The 18,437-nt window shown below is 36.4% G+C and overlaps 1 protein-coding gene across 4 annotated transcripts in view; it reads right to left on the minus strand.

The window, feature by feature from the left end:
* Positions 1-18,437, minus strand: part of CBLB (Cbl proto-oncogene B) — a 219,546-nt gene that overhangs the window by 188,721 nt on the left and 12,388 nt on the right. For all 4 annotated transcript variants that reach the window (XR_013445074.1, XR_013445071.1, XM_078065671.1 and 1 more), the window contains exon 3: positions 16,371-16,621. Coding sequence is in view for 2 of the 4 variants with exons in the window: in XM_078065671.1 (XP_077921797.1) it covers positions 16,371-16,621 (251 nt within the window). In the remaining 2 variants the exon portion in view is untranslated. The remainder of the gene's footprint in view (positions 1-16,370; positions 16,622-18,437) is intronic.

The following is an 18,437-nucleotide window of genomic DNA, read 5'->3' on the forward strand; positions in this document are numbered from 1 at the left end:
TTCCTAAAATAACATCTAATTAAAATTTTTTACAGTAGTTTGAGATTGTAATACAGCAAATAAAGTCCTGCTCTTACCTTGTTTGCTTGCCATCTGTCTCTCTCTTAAATGTCAAGTACTGAAAATGCTAAAATTATTCTAGTTATTTTAATCCCACATAAATGACAGTTTACAGTAAACGCATATAAGGAAAAATTTAACTTGCTGCTGGAATAATGTCTCATATACAGTAGAGAAAACAAAGAGTAGTTACATAATGGAAAGTTATCAGGGACTCAAGACATTTACGCTGCTCTTTAAATGTAATGGTTACCTTGGGTGATGAAAGGAAAACACTTGACTTTCTGTGTCTCATCCTAAGGCTTTACTCCCCCACCTTAGAGTCATGTAAAAGAGGTACCAGGTGCATCATGTTGCATTACTCCCTGGAGTGCCATTTCTTTTAGAACATAGCAAAAGGGTCAAGACATCTCTGCCTAGACCACCTTCTCTTTATAAATGGTTCCTGAAATCAGAAGACGCATTCAAATCAATTTCAGGAGATCCAACTTCTCCTTCAGACAGAGACGTCCTCATCCCTGATCAAAACAATCTACTGTGGTTATATGTGTCTAAAACCACCTCCTAGGAAATGAGATGTGGATTCAGGAGCATCCCCAGTCTCGACATAATAAATAAAATTAAATTTTATTATGTAAGAAGAACTATCAAGATAAATTGAAAAGGACAACTCAAGGAGGTTCCCAAACTAGTCTGGGGAAATGACATGAATCCATCACAAAGGCATTGTGAAACAACAACCAAAAAAAGGGCATATATCTTAAGAATTGGGTTTTGTTACCAAAAGAGAAAAACTATTTGGCACATATTTTTAGGGCAAGTTTCAGGACTAAAATATGGAAGAAATGGATGGATCATAGCCAATCAAAATGGTAAAGTTAAGATTACTGACATCCCACACTAGATAACTTACAAAAACACACAAAACCACCCCCACCTTGGTATAGTGAGTCAAAATAAACTACTGACAAATCCTAACAGCTATGTGAGGGGGTGCAACGATAATACACAGTGAGAACACACATGCCTCTGTTTTCCTTTAAAGTCTGCTTCTGAGTCTGCATGGTTGATGTAAGAGAACAGCAATTCCTTTCTTTAAAAGCCCTGTCTACAAATTCAAAATGTCTCAGATGTCCCTCAGAGCTAGTGCACTCATGGAAAACAAAACAAAACAAAAAGCAGCTTATATGGCAGGAATACCAGATCCAACCATCCAAACTTGCCTTTTAAAAGGAAAGAAAAAGAGGGGCACCTGGATGAGCATCTGACTCTTGGTTTTGGCTCAGGTCATGATCTCATGGGTCATGAGATTGAGCCCCCCATCTGGCTCCGTGCTCAGCTTGGAGTCTGCTTAAGACTCTCCCTCTCCAGGGCGCCTGGGTGGCTCAGTCAGTTGAGCGTCTGCCTTCGGCTCAGGTCATGATCCCAGGGTCCTGGGATCGAGCCCTGCATCAGGCTCCTTGCTCAGCAGAGAGCCTGCTTCTCCCTCTCCCACTCCCCCTGCTTGTGTTCCCTCTCTCGCTATCTCTCTCTCTGTCAAATAAACAAACAAAATCTTAAAAAAAAAAAAAAAGACTTTCCCTCTCCCTCTGTCCCTCCCCACTGCATGTTCTCTCTCTCTCAAATTAACAAATAAATCTTTTTCAAAAAGTAAAATAAAAGGAAACAAAAAGAGATGGCACTTAAATACAGAAATACAGAAAAATTTTAGCTAAAATCTGAAAACTAATTTTCAAGTTTGAAAATCCGTGTACATATCAGAGAATTCCATCCATAGGAACACAAGATGATTGCCAGAATAAGACTTCTTAAACTGGTACACATGTACTTAGGCACTCTCTGAAGAGTCGTGAAAGGATGTAACTACCGTCTGTTGCACAGCAAGCTATGAAGAGGATGAGGTACTCCTGGCAAAATACGTAACAAACGAAACTGGACTATTCATGTCGAAAGCATAGATTTTGGGAGGATTCCCCAGTTGCTGAAAAGTCCTGTGTGTTCAAAGTCATATATACAACATAGCACAGAAACAAAAACAGTCTTTGAAGAAATGTGAAAATCAGAATAAGAGGAAGTGAAAACACTCATAAGAGCTCAGATGGAGAACTAGTAATAGGAAAGCCATGAAATATGCTTGCCTTGAGCAGTTTGTGGGACCAGGCAGAATGGTGAAGCTGTGGGTTTTAAGGGCTTTATTTTATAGGTGCTAAGAGTAGCTACAAGATCACTCCATTAAAGAAGTGCTTCCCAATCTTAGTCTATGCTACCAACTTTCTCCAAAAATGTCGCTGCATTAAAGACATTTTGTGTACACATAGAATTAAAAAGCTGTTTCAAAATATAAATAATCTACAATAAATAATAATGGTGTGACTATGCTTACGGACATTTTTCCTTCTAAAATCAATGGCACTCATTGCTAAATCTGAAGTTGATATTCAGAGCTTGTCTACAAATTCTAAAAGCCAAGCCTCTGGACACTTCATCAGACACTTTCCAGTGTAAAGTTTTCACTTTCCCCTGTTTCTGGGACCTTGTTGCTCTTAATCAGGGAATAAAGCAGGATTTTCAAATAATCTTACAGTAATTCTAAAGCAATAATATATTTTATGAGAGGGCACCTGGGTGGCTCAGACAGTTGAGTCTTTGACTCTTGATTTTGGCTCAGGTCATGATCTCAAGGTCCTGGGATCGAGCCCCACATCAGGCTCTGCACTCAGGGGGGAGTCTGCTCGAGATTCTCTCTCTCTCTCTCTCTCCCCCTTTCCCTCTGCCCCTCCCCCCACTCACACTCTCTCGCTCTTACTTTCTAAAATAAATAAATCTTTTAAAAAATTATATATATATGTATTTTATGAATGTTTGCCAACAATGCAATGCTGGACACTGTTAAAGATTACACAGGAGAAGAAATTAGTTTTGCCTTAAAGATTAGATAATGAAATATTCAAAATAATCTGTCTTTTTCACAAAATATAGTAATATTTGACAATATATATTTAAGTGCTACATGAAAGGCCTTGATAAATGCTACAGTCCATGGCAGAAGAGACATTTTGGCAAGAGTAATCAGAAAAAGCTGATGAGGGTGGGGACTAAGTGGGGGCTTTAGCCATATTAATACTAAGAAAGGATCTGCACAGAAAGGGGACGAGGGGGAAAATGGTCGGATACAAAGTTGGCATGCCAAGGTAAATTCTCAGGGTAGTGAGCTGGCCAATCTGAAAAGAATATAAAAAGATAATTTCAATCCTTCTTTTCCAACAAAATTCCTTCAAAGACCTTACCAAACTTATCTTTCCTGGGGATCCTTTAAAATGACGTACAACTGGGAGTGGAGCCCTACAGTGGTAATAAAGGAAGCGTAGTCAAGTGCAAAGAGCTCTGTCAGACCCAGGATCCTCGTCCCCCTGTGCCCTCTCAGTAGTCCCTGGTAACTGCACACGGAAAGTAAGATGGTTTCACTCAGGGAGACTCTTGACAACAAGCATGACATCAGAACAGCTAAGGTACTCTTAAAAATGTGGATACTCAGATGCCAGCTGGTAAGGACAGGGTACCATACAAATTCAAGGACATGCACTTTATCATTAGAAGATTAGAATGCATCACCTGGTCCGTTGACTCTATAGGGAAACCACTAAATAGATGATTCTGCACTCAGGGGGGTCATCTGCCAAAAACATTAGTGACATATCTTGTGTTTAAAAAAAAAAAAAAACTAAGAAAAGTTTAAATTTTATGCACTTTAAAATTATACACATCGGGGGCATCTGGGTGGCGCAGTCGTTAAGCATGTGCCTTCAGCTCAGGTCATGATCCCAGGGTCCTGGGATCGAGCCCCATGTCGGGCTCCCTGCTCAGCGGGAAGCCTGCTTCTCCCTCTGCCTCTGCCTGCCGCTCTGCCTACCTGTGCTCTCTCTCTCTCTCTGCGTCTCTCTCTGTCAAATAAATAAAATAAAAAATAAATAAAATTATACACATCAGAATACTGACTCAAGATAGGAGATGGAGGTCTCTAAGAGCTTTAGCCCTCAGTCATGGACTACCTGCCATTAATATTTTATTGCCCCTAGAAGATCACAATGGCCAGCAGTTCATAAAGCATCATGGGCAGAAACGGGAAAAAAGAAAAAGTAAAGAAAATGTTTCCTTTTAAAAATGCCAAGCTTCTAAGACTGCCATAGGCGATTATGTCAGTCATGCAGGGGTTGGTAAACTTTCTCATTGAAGGCCCAGATAGTAAATTTTTTCAGCTCTGTGGACCACACAGTCTCAGTGGCAGCTACCCACTTCTGCCAGTGTAGCCACAGAATGGACAGGTCCACGTGCTCCTGAAATCTTATTTAAAGAAAGAAAAGAGGACTAGATTTGGCCCACAGGCTTTAGTTTACCAAATACTGATAAAGTGGAAAAAAGTAATGTGATAAATTACCAACTTAAACTTCAGTTGCTTTATACAAACATAACTGAGGTGTTTGCAGCATCTGTAAAATGAGCTAACAATTTATTTTCAGGAAAAAAAATTAGGTAAAGTTTCCAATTTCTCTAAAGGAAAAAAATACTTTGCTCATCTAGAAAAATTAAAAGCATAAAAAGTCACAGGCAGCATTTTTCTCTCTCAAGCAACATTTCTCTTTCTTTTTCTCTCTCTCTTACACACAGACACACACACACACACACACATACACACACACGAAAAGGCATGCAAAATGAAGCTTTAAATAAACAGTCCTGAATTTAACTAACAAATATAAGCTGCCTTGTTAAAATAAAAGTTGCATTTACTGACCATTTGACATACAGGATTAATACTGGTTTAATGAAGATGAGAAAACACCTCATTTTTACAAGTATAAAATGTGCTAATTGTTCAAATGAGTTCTCCTGAAACAAAGGTGAAAAGGTTTGCAATGCTGATACCCTTCAGATGCCAACAGTTACGGGCTCATACATGCCAACCTGGTAATGAGACATCATTTAGACATACAAAAAAAAAAAAAAAGAAAGAAAGAAAAGAAATACATCACATGTAAATATATACAATTCTTGTCAAGTCACGTAACTTCCAATCAAGTTAGCTTCTCCAGATAGAAAAGGGAATTGGAATACTAACTACTCATCTCTGAGGTGTAGTCATTGATGACCAATACAAATAACATATTTCTTATAAAACATAATTTCAATCTTCCTTACCACTGAAACAAAGTATTTGCTTTCAATTATTTGTGTCTAAGCCTAAGTTTACAGTAGTCAAAGTTTAAAAGAGGTACTACTCAATGAAAAAAGAAAAAATTGTTTTCTCTTTTATAGGATAATGAGTTTGAGATGAAACGGTCTTAGTAAATTTGTTCCTTGTCTTATTTTGAAATACGGTTTTCCTATAAAGCCAATAAGAATAGAAAAAGTTTACTCTAAGAAGTTTTCACTATTGTCCTGGATGTCACAATTATTTCATATATATGAGATTCTTAAAATATTTGATATTTCATAATACACAACTTATTACATATGGCAGAACCCAAGATTTTGGTCTTATACTAACAATCTGAAATATTACCATAATATCTTATTCTTAAGTGAGATTCAAATTTCATAACTTAAGACACAATTATGGTTTCGAGGAAAAAAATGAACATATATATTTTGGGATAAAATTCTCCATGGGTCTCTCACATGTCTGCACGTATTTTGATCACAGATACTGACACCTTTGTTTGGGACTATCCTTTCAGAAACACTTATAAAGCAAACAGCCTTGGATGATAGCAACAGTGTCTCCTTCTGGAACAAAAACAAGATTTACTATCCAGTGTCTCCTTCCAGTACAAAGGTTAGGCCAGTTTACCTAACTCCCATTATAAAAGATGCAGGTTCCTTAAGCTCAGGGTTCTTTCCTAATGCAATCCACTGAGTGGGCAAGTGTCACCTGTCCTTTATATCCCCCTGTAGGAGATGGGAGTCAGGGACCTGCACAAATGGTGATATGCTGCCTAATGCTATTACTATGACTAATAAACAGTCATTTTCCTCCAACCATTCTTACGTCTTCTGTCAGCATTTATGAAGTGTGGCTGATTACCTTCAAAATTAGTTTTTGACAACATAGTTTTAAAGAAGTGAGTCCTAAAGTCAAGTTACACCATAAAATATGTCTAAATTGTGTCCATTGATGTTGGGTTATCTATTGGGGCAGATATCAGAGACTGACTGAATATCCTTTCCCAATCCTTTTCTCCCTTGTCTTTCACTAAAATGAAAGAATGCTGAAATTTAAAATTATCAATAGACCAGGCACCTTTGTAGCAAGGGGAGACTTGGTGGCCTAAAAAGGCCTCAGAGAAATCTGCCTGAAGGAGCAAGTCAGGTAGAAAACTTCCAGGCAGCTTTTTGATCTATGATAAGAAGAGGACAGACATATCTGGTGCTGCCCTGCCCTTCTTTCCTGTCTAGTAGCCTTAACAAAGATAAAACCACAGCAGAAATTTTACAACCATGAAGTGACTAGAACGAGGACAAACCCAACTAAGGGAGGAGATTACAAAGCCAGAAAGCTTGAGTCTCTGGCAGCACTGTTGAGAAATATATATCCCTATACTCCTGAACTACTGTTGCTTAGGTATTGTTACTTTTAGCCAAACACATTCTTAATTCATGCAACTTACATACTTGGTTATGTTGATAAAACATTTTCAAAATTTTACTGTCCAAAAATGAGATTAATACTTTAAGCCAAGAGTTGGCAAACTATAACCCACAGCCAATTGTGGTAGACACAGCATGTCTACCACATGCTTTTGTAAATAAAGTTTTATTAGAACACATCCATGCCAATTCATTTACATATGGTCTATGTCTGCTTTCCTACTATAAAGGCACAGCTGCGTAGTTGCCAGAGACCATGTGGCAAAATCTAAAATCTAAAATATTTACTATCTAGCTCTATACAGTTTGCTGACCCTGGTCTAAACTATTCAATATGCCACTTGTAGAAACAATTATTTACTCTTGTTTAAATTAAGATCCTTGAATTTATTCCCTAAAGTCTTAATTTGAAGTCCATACTTACAATGCTCTTTATCTTAATATTAAAGGTACAAAGTGGATGGGAAGTGTAGCCTTCTCTATGCCAACATGGAACACACCTCGAACCTCTTTTTTTTTTTTTTTAATTTGCAATACAGAAAACTTTGTAAGCAGATTTAGCAACGATGATGTAAGTCATAATCAACTATTTTAATTAATCCTCCAGAGTTTTTATCACAAAAGAGTAAAACAGGGAATCTTAATCAAGTGATAATCAGGGCTATTAATATTATAACCTTTAATTAAATATACAAATTTGTAGTATTAATAATTTCTAAAGAGAGACATAACATTGAAATCAGTAAGAACGTCTGTTGTAACAAGGTATTATAAATATATTTATGTCGATATATATAAAAATATTGAAGGAGTCACACCATGTTTTTAATATATGCATAAAAATTAATCAAGAAAGTAATTCACCATGCTTTTTATTATAAATATGAAAAAAATTACAAAAACGATTTAACCTATAGGTCTTTCAAAAAAATGTTTTAAGTAATTTGTTTGTCATTATCTTCAATAGAGAAAAGTCTTCCATACTTCTCATGACATATACTCTAATGAGTTTCCATTTTCTTCTCCTGAGTATAAATTTTATACTACCATTTATTTGGTCACTGTTATGGGTTGAATTGTGTCCCTTAAAAAGATACATTGAAATCTTAGGGCACCTGGGTGGCTCAGTTGGTTGAGCACCTGACTCCTGATTTCGGCTCAGGTCATGAACTCAGGGTCATGAGATCAAGCCCCGTGTCGGGCTCGCGCTGGGTGCGGAGTCTGCTTGAGATTCTCTCTCCCCCTCCCTCTGCCCCTATATGCCCTGCCCCCCACCCCCCACTCTCTATTTCTCTCTCTAAAAAACAAATAAAAATACATTGAAATCTTAACCTCAACCCTACCTTAAATGTGGCCTTATTTGGAAACAGGATCTTTGTAGATGTAATAAAGTTAAGACGGAGTCATTAGGCTGGGCCCCATCCAGTCTGATTGGCATCCTTGTTAAGAAGAGGGAAATGGGGACATATGCAGAGGGACAAGAACACCCTGTGATGACTAAGGCAGAGATTAAAGTTGTGTTGCTAGAAGGCAAGGAAAGCCCGGAGCTACTGAAACTAAAAAGGTCCTGGAAGCATCTGCCCTAGAGTTGAAAGGAGCACAGCCCTGCTGACACCTTGATTTCAGACTTCTGGGCTCAATTTCTGTGAGAGAATCAACTTAAACAACATAAACTGTTGTTCTAGCCACTCAGCTTATAACATTTTCTTATGGCAACCCTAGGAAACTAATACACTTACGTATGTTTGATTACCTAGGATTACAAGATCAAATGATCAGATGTTCAAAGTAATATAGTTCAATAATAAGTCTAAATTATCTTTCTTCAATGATCCTACCAAACCAAGCAGCCTCAATCTCTATTATCTGAATCCATAAATGAATACGTTTTGTAATTCCCTTATAGGTGTATCCTGCTATAATCAGCACATCTATAAACAATTGATGTATAAATGCAAATTCATATAAGAACTCATGTTCTAATAGCTTAAAGAAACAAAAGATTAATATTAAAAATGGATTTAGAAAACTGAGTATTTCTGAAGCACTTTATTTCAAAATAGTCAACATGAGTACTATTTTATGACCTACCCAATTAGTGCTGGATGCTAATCTGTTTGGATTCCTGGAAACTCCACTTTGTTAAATCACTAGGGAAGAAAAAAAAAAAAAAACGGCGCTTCTTGGGCTAGATTTTCAAGCATTCCTCAGGCTATATGATTATTACTGCAGCTTGTCTGTTTTATAAACAGACTTCAATTTAGTTTTTTAAGAAAGTGCCAAAGGAGCTGTCTTTAACTAAATAACAAATCTGCTGCTTGAAAGACATCATTCATCAACCTTCTTTGTTGGGAGTATTGTTATTACGAAACTAAAAACAGGCATTCTTTTTTGAGTGCTTCTGGATTTTAATTATCAAATTTGAATGTCACCAGATATTTACTGAAAGGAAATAATCAATTTTAATAAGCTGCCTTAAGACTGAAAAACATAAAAGTTATTCAACCATAAAGCCAAGTTCACTTGAGTCTTGTGAGCCGGCTTACTGTTTTATAATACAATGCTTATTGCTCTCAGGAATTTGTAAACATTTAATAAACCTAAACTGGAGGGAGAAAAAATTCTCCAATTATAAAATCAAAATATCATATGTGTATAATATATAATTTGACTTGGAAGGAATTTAAATAAATTGCAATAAAATTTTTGAAAGCTAATAAATCAGGAGTTATTTAGAGGCTGCTTGATATTAACATAGGGCTGGGAAAAAAATAAATAAATAATATAAAATGAATTAAATGTAAACATTTTAAAAAATAAAATTAAAAAAAAAACAATGAATTTAGTTTTAAATTATATCTTAATAACTTCTTTGGATTTTAAAAATGTACTCCAAAGAAGAAATTGTTGGCAAAACCCCCTTCACTTTTCACTTACATGAAAATCAGTAAGAAAATTATTTTGTATCTACTTAGCAAAAGCAGCATAGATGTAGTTACTTACAAAGTCCTTACCAAAGATTCTTCAAGCTCTCACCTGCCCACTCTAACAGACTCCCTTTGTTTAACTTTGAAAACATTTGTCTAAGTAACTTTCTTGTGGTCTCTCCTTTCACAGTGTGTTAAGAAATAAGCCCCTTTATTTCCAAACTTTAGAAAAGTATATTCACATCTCTCAGATGCTTAAGAAATATGAATGAAAGCATTCTTATCAAGACTGCATAAACTTTCTATTCATTTATGATAAGTCAATCTCAGGAAGATGTTCAAGTTTTCTAAAGAAAATTCCATTTCCTACCTGGCAGACACTGCTACTCAAAAGTGTTGACTACTATTTGTCCTCTCAATCTAAGTTACCTATTACTTTAAAATATCAAAAATTAATCTTTTGTTCCTCTAGCCTTCCATCGAAAAGAAAAAAATGCTTAGAATGCAAGTGTTGAAAAAATTAAACGGCAATTGAATGTTTATACTAAAGTACTTGTGCTAAAAAAAAAATCAGTAACCTATTTTGATTTATTTAGAAATCATATTTTTCTACATGCAACTTGTCCCTTGTCCTCATGAAATGCAAAAGCACTACAATTTCCACCATTAATAAATAAAAAGAAAGGAGAGAAATAGAAAGACTAGGTTAATTTTTTTAATGTCAGGTTATTTCTTAAAAGAGTATAAACCATTCCCTCTCATGCATCATTCAACAATACATACTTCATAAAATATATGAAATACATTCAATACTGTACGAATTATTTATAAAAGAAAGACATAACTTCCCTAAGACTAATTCTCCTGAAAATGATTATTGTAATAACAAAAACAGTATTTTTACTAGAAACTACTACTGGATTTGAAAAATTATTTAATAGACTGATACAACAACAGTAGCCTTTAGTTTGAAACAAACTGCATCTTTGTTTTATGGTGTTGAAATGTCTGAACCGAAAAATATTTTGGCCATCCAGAAAATAATTTAAAGGCTGAAAAAACATAGATTGGAGTCAGGAAACCAACCAAGGCTACATTGAACACTTGGAGCAGAAATGGCAGCAGACTATTCAAAAGCAGTCTTTTCTCTATCTCCTTCTCGCAATGTACAGAGCTGCCTATGAGAAAATGTAGAACTTAATGTGGCATTTTAAACAAGGCCATTAACCTGTGAATTCTAGTAATAATGAAAACTATTACATAAAGCCCAAATTGTGCATACAGGTGAATCTCTTTACACGGTTAAACAGAAAACCCAGAAGGAATTTCATGACTACTTCCATGACCGATGCAATCAACTGAACTTGCATTTATACAAATTTAAACATCTAAATTGATACATTATTATTTGGCCAAAGCCATGTTAGGCTACAGGGGTCTGAAGAAAGCTAAGTAGGTTTGTTTGCAGCTTTGTGTTTTTGTTGTTCCTGTTATTGTTGTTGCTGATACTTTCTGATTCAACTTTTAACTTAACCATGTATCCTTAAAATATCAGTTCCAAAATGTTCTTGGTACACTATCTCATAAATTACAGCACAGGTATAAACAGCAAGCATAGTGATTTGTAGTCCCTAAGAGGGAAAAGCACTTTATTAATATAGCAGGTAATACATTTTTCTTTGTTCAATCAAGAGAGAAAGATTTTTGCCTGATACTCCTGAAGGATTTTAAATAAAGACTAGCATCTTCCAGGACTAATTTTTCTATGTTGAAATACTTTTTAAAAAAATTCTTACTTGGAATGCATATTATTATACAAGCTATGCACACTGATTTTCTACAATACATGTGCATAAGGAATGGTCCAGCAGCTGTGAAATGACATTAATAAGACAACAGCATCTATGTATTACTCTCTGGCATGAATTTTTTAAAGGCCTTTTATTTCCTCACTGATAGGTCATCAAACGCAGAGCTATTTTTCCACCTCAGTTGACTTTTGGTTTTGTCTCAGTGGTTGTAAACCAGAGTGTGGGAGGGGAAAATGGGTTGTTGCACTCTGGTTCACTGAAGCAGCTCTGAAATATGGAAAATCTGAGTATCCTTAGGCCATCCCCTCTGGGTGTTCTAAAACAGTGTCCAAAACTTGGCCTTGCCGAGCAGGTGATTAACACGTAACTTCTTATATGAAAGAGTAAATATCACTACTGAAATGGCCAACTGACGAAACTACCAGTCAAATCCCTGAAGAAAGGCCCCCCTGTCAATTCTACCTGTTAGCTATAGCTAGCTTCACACTCATTGTGACTTTTGCCACTAAAAATTTAAGCCACATGATAAAAAGTTCTACCTCTCCTCTGTGCTTCATTGAAACTACAAATTCTCCCTTCTCTACGTGATCCCCAGCCTCCACCCCACACGTACACACGAAAACTTTCTGTGTGCCAGAAATCACTGAATTACTCTTCCCAAAAATAGCAGCTCAGAAGGGTTTAGACATTCAGCTGGAGACACACTAACTCAGTGTGAGGTTCAATTGTTTGTAGGAGGGAGAAAAGAGAAAAAAAAAAAAAAAACTTGGGAGAAGTGATACCAAAGAAGAGGTTTACTGTAAAAGTCCAGCAAGGCATGAAGCATGCTTCTCACCAGAAATCATCATTCCACCCATTCTCAAGGAGGCTTTCACGATGCCCGTAATATCTATTTCACTAGCAAATAAATTCATCTATATTTCTACCTCTCACCTATACACACAAAAAAATACATTGCATGCCATTTGCTATATTTCTTCATTTATTCTTCTATTTATGATATTTGTCAAGTTATGTGAAATTGCTTTAAAAATTCAGGCTACAGGGGCGCCTGGGTGGCTCAGTCGTTAAGCGTCTGCCTTCAGCTCAAGTCACGATCCCAGGGTCCTGGGATCCAGCCCCGCATCAGGCTCCTTGCTTAGCAGGGAGCCTGCTTCTCCCTCTCCCCCCTCCTGCTCATGCTCTCTCTCTCTCTCAAATAAATAAATAAATAAATAAATAAATAAATAAATAAAATCTTTAAAAAATTCAGGCTACTCATATTTCAGCAATCAATTAAAACTGAGCTTATTCAAAGTTGATACCTGAAATTTTCCCATTTGTCCTTACATTTAAAACAAATCCACAAAGAACTTTATTTTCGATACAGCAGTGTATCACAGTGTACTCTCTGATTCATGAACTCTTCCAGCACAATTTCCTTCAGTAGAGTACATAATCACTTGGGGCAATGCTGATATAATCAGTGGGCTCCAAATCACTATTTCTCCTATTACTGCTCCCTTCAGTTTTCAGCTTAATAATACCAACATCCCTACTGACATTGTTTGCAGAAGCAAAGATTTTTCAGAGAATTTATGATATTCTCAGTAATCAGTGCATCATCCATGTTCCATAAGGCTCATTCTACCAAATAGAATACTTTGTTGCCTACCATAAGAACATTCTAAGAAGTTTCTTTTATTTTCTATAGAGCAAAACATCCCAGAGTTCCATGTACAATGGCATACTTTAGCCTCAGCTTGCACTTAAAATCCTAAGGAAACTTAGAAGTGAATGTGTAAAAATATATTACCACCAAAAGAAACATAAATCGGAATCTATGTCCTTGTGATGGTATAGCAAGAATGGTCCATTATTATGAATTCTGATTAAACATGTACCAAATGTAAGTTCTGCATAAAAATGGCTGGTCACAGAACAGTATCAGAAAATGAACATGGATGACAGTAAAATTCATTTAGGAATATGCTATATCAGCATAGAAACTAATAAACTTTGTCTTAGGGTGGAATTTAGGAGAGTGACAAAATTTACTTGGACACTTAAAACACAGAATTTATAGAGTCCCCTCAACATGATCAATCAGCATTATGCAACCTATCATCATCTGTGGAAATCTACCACAAGCAATCAACATGTATAGAGATTCCCCCATGATATGCTCCCACATAAAAAGCCAAAAATATCAAAATTTATAAATGAAATAGTAATTACATCTACTGGGTTAGAAAATGTTTCAGGTTACTAAAGAAGTCATAAGAGTGGGGTACAAGTTTACCACATCATATACAACTACATCCAATGAAAGCACTGTATCTGCTCAAATTCCTAGACTGAGAAACTAAACACCTTCTCACTAACCTGATATCCTAATAAGTGAAATTAAATGGATTTCTTTGCTGGTTCATGAAGAATTTCAGGGCTACTAAATTTGAATAAGAAGTATAAATACAGTTATAAAACAAGTTGATTTTATTAGATCACTGGTAGAACTACAAAGTAAAAATATAGTTTCAAACATAAACAGCTGGACTCCCCATAACTGTGGTCATTCTTAAAAGAACTGCAAGAAGAAATAATCACTATGATATTTCTCTACTTTGCTTCTGATACCATGTGGTGATTCACATTCCTCTTGGCAGTCCTGGAGCGTCTTAGAGCTTTAAAACTAAATAAAAGGCAACTGAAATATTCACCACCTTCAAGATGTGTACACTGCGATACAAGTATATTAAGTGATGAGCCTAGAGTTATAATTGGGTAGACATTTATGATTATGTTAGAGTTCATCACTAATTTAGAGAACAAGTTACATATAAGTAAACATTTATGCCATTTTACATTTTGGCAGAGGGTTTTTCTATGTTTGATTTTGACGGTTTTACTCACTCTGGGTATTTGTTTTGCTGTTATCTACAGACAAGTTCAGCGTCTACACACCTAGATAACTGAATTTGCTATTATACAACCATAGGCTTTATCAGACTACATGAGGCTAGCTTTTCTGACCTGAAAGAAACATTAGCGGTTTCTTGGAGGTTTTCCTATATGTAAAGAAACTAAAATCCTGAAAGATTAAGTGTCGTAAGCTAAAATCCAACTTGCCTATATTAAGATATTAGATATTTTAACTAATATTTGTTTTCAAATGTGGAAATCTAAATATATTATCACTATCAGTGAATATTCTAGATGTTTGCTGGAGAGGTGGGGGTTGGGAGGGATGGGGTGGCTGGGTGATAAACATTGGGGAGGGTATGTGCTATGGTGAGCACCGTGAATTGTGTAAGACTGTGGAATCACAGACCTGTACCTCTGAAACAAATAATACATTATATGTTAAAAAAAGAAGAAGATAGCAGCAAGGGAAAAATGAAGGGGGGGAAATCGGAGGGGGAGACGAACCATGAGAGACTATGGACTCTGAGAAACAAACTGAGGGTTTTAGAGAGGAGGGGGGTGGAGGGATGGGTTAGCCTGGTGATGGGTATTAAAGAGGGCACGTACTGAATGGAGCACTGGGTGTTATACGCAAACAGTGAATCATGGAACACTACATCAAAAACTAATGATGTAATGTATGGTGATTAACATAATAAAAAAAATAAAAAAATAATAATAAATAAAATATCCCAAAAATGGAAAACTACTCTTCTTCATTTGATTTAAGATAGATCATGAGATATAAGACTGAAATAGCCAGATGACAAATTTTAAAGGGGAATCTCTAAGTCTGGAATCCTGGCTATAAAGTGAAGATTCAGTTGACGTCCCTTTAGTCTTTGCCACCGCTCTTCAGTTTCTCACTTAACAGTCAGACCTTGAGAATCAAGCATCATCTCCCACCCACATCTATGACCTGCACATATCCAATCAAGGCTGCATCTTAAAAACACTCCCTCCACTACCCAATACTGGTGCATGGAGGGCAACAGAATTCTCATTTATCGCTGGTGGGAATGCAAAAATGGGATAGCCAGTTTGGAAAACAGTAGGGAGTTTCTTACAAAGCTAAACACAGGCTTATCATAAGACCCAGTAGTCATGCTCCTAGGTACTCAAGTGAACTGAAAGCTTATGTGCACATAAGAACATGCATACGAATATTTATAGCAGCTTTATACATAACTGCCAAAACTTGGAAGCAACCACAATATTCTTCAGTAGATGACTGGATCAACAAACTGTGGTACATCCATGCAATGGAATATTATTCAGTGATAAAAAGAAATGAGCTATCAAGCTACAAGAAGACAGGGGGGAACCTTAAACACATATTGTTAAGGGAAAGAAGCCAGTCTGAAAAAGTTATATATTACATGATTTCAACTGTATGACACTCTAAAGAAGGAAAAACTTATTATAAAGAGAGTAAAAAGATAAGTGGTTTCCAGGGATTCAGGAGGTGTGGGATGGGGGTGGGGGACCAGAGGGGCAATGAATAGGCAGAGCACAGGATATTTCTAAGGCAGTGAAATTATTTTATATGATACTGTAATGGTAGATACATGATGTTATATATTTGTTAAAACCCACAGAACTGTGCAACACAAAGAATGAATCCTAATATAAACTCTGAGCTTTAGTTAATAATACTATATCAATATTGGTTTATCAATGTATCACACTATGCAAGATATTAATAACAGGAGGGTAGATGGGAACTCTGTACTTTGGAGTAAGTTTTCTGTAAACCTAAAACTGCTCTAAAAACTAAAGTCTAAAAAAAAACCAGGGTCTCGAAGTAGCTATTATCACAAAGAAATTTAAGTAAAACTATAAGGTTTAAGTAATGTGAAAAGCAAATATACAAATGCAATATTTCTTCGGAAACAAAAACATGGTGACATTAATGCTGTGACGCAAAAAGCCATGGAAATTATGACCTTACCATCGAAAACAATAAAAGCAGAAACATTCTTACCTGTCCTGTGACTGCTCTTCGTACATCCTCTCCTTGCCTTCTTTAAAGAGTCTTATTGCCCGCTTTGACTTTTTCATCAGACTATCGATGTAGATTTTAAAATATTCATTCTCACTGAGTTGGGCAAGTTTCTGGTTGTCATCATATTTACTCAGTATAAGTCGCAAATGCTGATATGTATCAGGTAAAATATCAAGTATATATGGTGGGCTATTTTTCAACTGAAGCTTGGGATTTTGGCACAGTCTGACCTAAAAAAGAGGCAAAAATAAAACATTTTCATAGGAACCACAATAATGTCTTTCATAGAAAAGTTAAGAAATTTATCAAACTATACTATTTCTTCATTTTCCACAATATAAATTTTGATCTTAAAACTATGATTTCCAATCTACAAAGAATTGGTAAATATCTGCATCCGTCTTGATACAATTGAATCCAATTTTCCTCTCTCCCCATTCATTTTTTTCCATGTCACACCTTTACTTTTCCCCTCTAAAGTTTTCATTCTCTCTTCTACAGTATCCCGTTGTTCATGGCTTCGTAGAACCCCAGTGTGCTAAGTATTGTATACCACTAATAGTCTCTTTTGTTAAAATAAAAATTAGGAAATGGGCCTCTTCTGCTGGCAGCCGATGTCTCACACTTAGATATTATCTTACTACACTGAACTCCCAGCTAACGTTCTTTCATAGATTTTAATTAATGTTTTGGTCTATTGTTCCTGAACCCCGAGGAGACTAAAACAAAGAGGTGCAATGTTAATAGCTGAGTTATTAAGTAGTAAGCAGGTGTCAGGCCCGAACGAGTCTTTTCCACCCCACCCCTCCACATTATATCCCATGCCTATAAACATGTGCTACATAATGGTTCAGTTAATTCCATCAGGTGCCACCCAACCACCGGGGCATTTGGGCTGCCTGCAGAACTGAAAATTACTTCTGCAAACAGTAAGTTAACCCGTCTTATTCCTAGCCCTCAAACCAGCGTGTAAGGAACCACCCAATTAAACAATTTTTAAATGACAGGAGCGTATGCAGTGCAAAGATGCACACTCTCCCGCATAAAGGCAGCCTTCCTGAGAAGCCAGCGAAGCACAGGCTTGAGGGGCCCTCAAAGAGCTAGCCCTCTTCTGAGTCCTTCATTACGTATTCTTTGTAACACTTTCAAGAGCAAGATATTCTTTTTTTTAAAGATTTTATTTATTTATTTATTTATTTATTTATTTATTTATTTATTTATTTGACAGAGAGAGAGAGAGACCGCGAGAGAGGGAACACAAGCAAGGAGAGTGGGAGAGGGAGAAGCAGGCTTCCCGCCGAGCAGGGAGCCTGACACAGGGCTCGATCCCAGGACCCTGGGATCATGACCTGAGCCGAAGGCAGACGCTTAAGGACTGAGCCACCCAGGTGCCCCGAGAGCAAGATATTCTAAACACAATTGGTTAAGGTTTCTGTCTTTTTCCAGGAGGACTTCCCTTCCATCACACTTAACCACAGCATAGGTACAGGAAGATCCAAGTCAGATTTGGTCATTTATATGTGTCCAGAGGTACCCAGGACCGGAAATACACATGGGCAATGGAAGAGAATCAAAGTATAAAGTGTACAGCATCAAGATTATTTCTCTGATGTTTGTGGATTTATCAATGTGTCCAGAGGTACCCAGGACAGGAAACACACATGGGCAATGGCAGAGAATCAAAGTATAAAGTGTACAGCGTCGAGATTATTTCTCTGATGTTTGTGGATTTATTAATGTTTTAAAAATGTATAACTTGTGTCTTATTTATCAATCTAAAAAAATTCACTTTCATACCCAATTTTGTATTTGTACTTTTGTATTATTTTTCTTTAAAAGGACCCCCTCCAAATTTCAGGTTCTACAGAACATGGATTCACCCCTGAGTACTCACAGAAGTGCCTGGGCCAAATAGAAAACAGGAAATAACAAATGAAAAAGTATTCACACTAACTTTCACACTTGCTTTAAGAAGTAACTATACGATTATTTTTTTGTGTGTGTGGGAAGAAAAATCTGGCTCAAACTATCAAGCATCAGCCCTTA

This window comes from Halichoerus grypus, chromosome 1 (assembly GCF_964656455.1).
Source record: "Halichoerus grypus chromosome 1, mHalGry1.hap1.1, whole genome shotgun sequence".
Lineage (NCBI taxonomy): Eukaryota > Metazoa > Chordata > Mammalia > Carnivora > Phocidae > Halichoerus > Halichoerus grypus.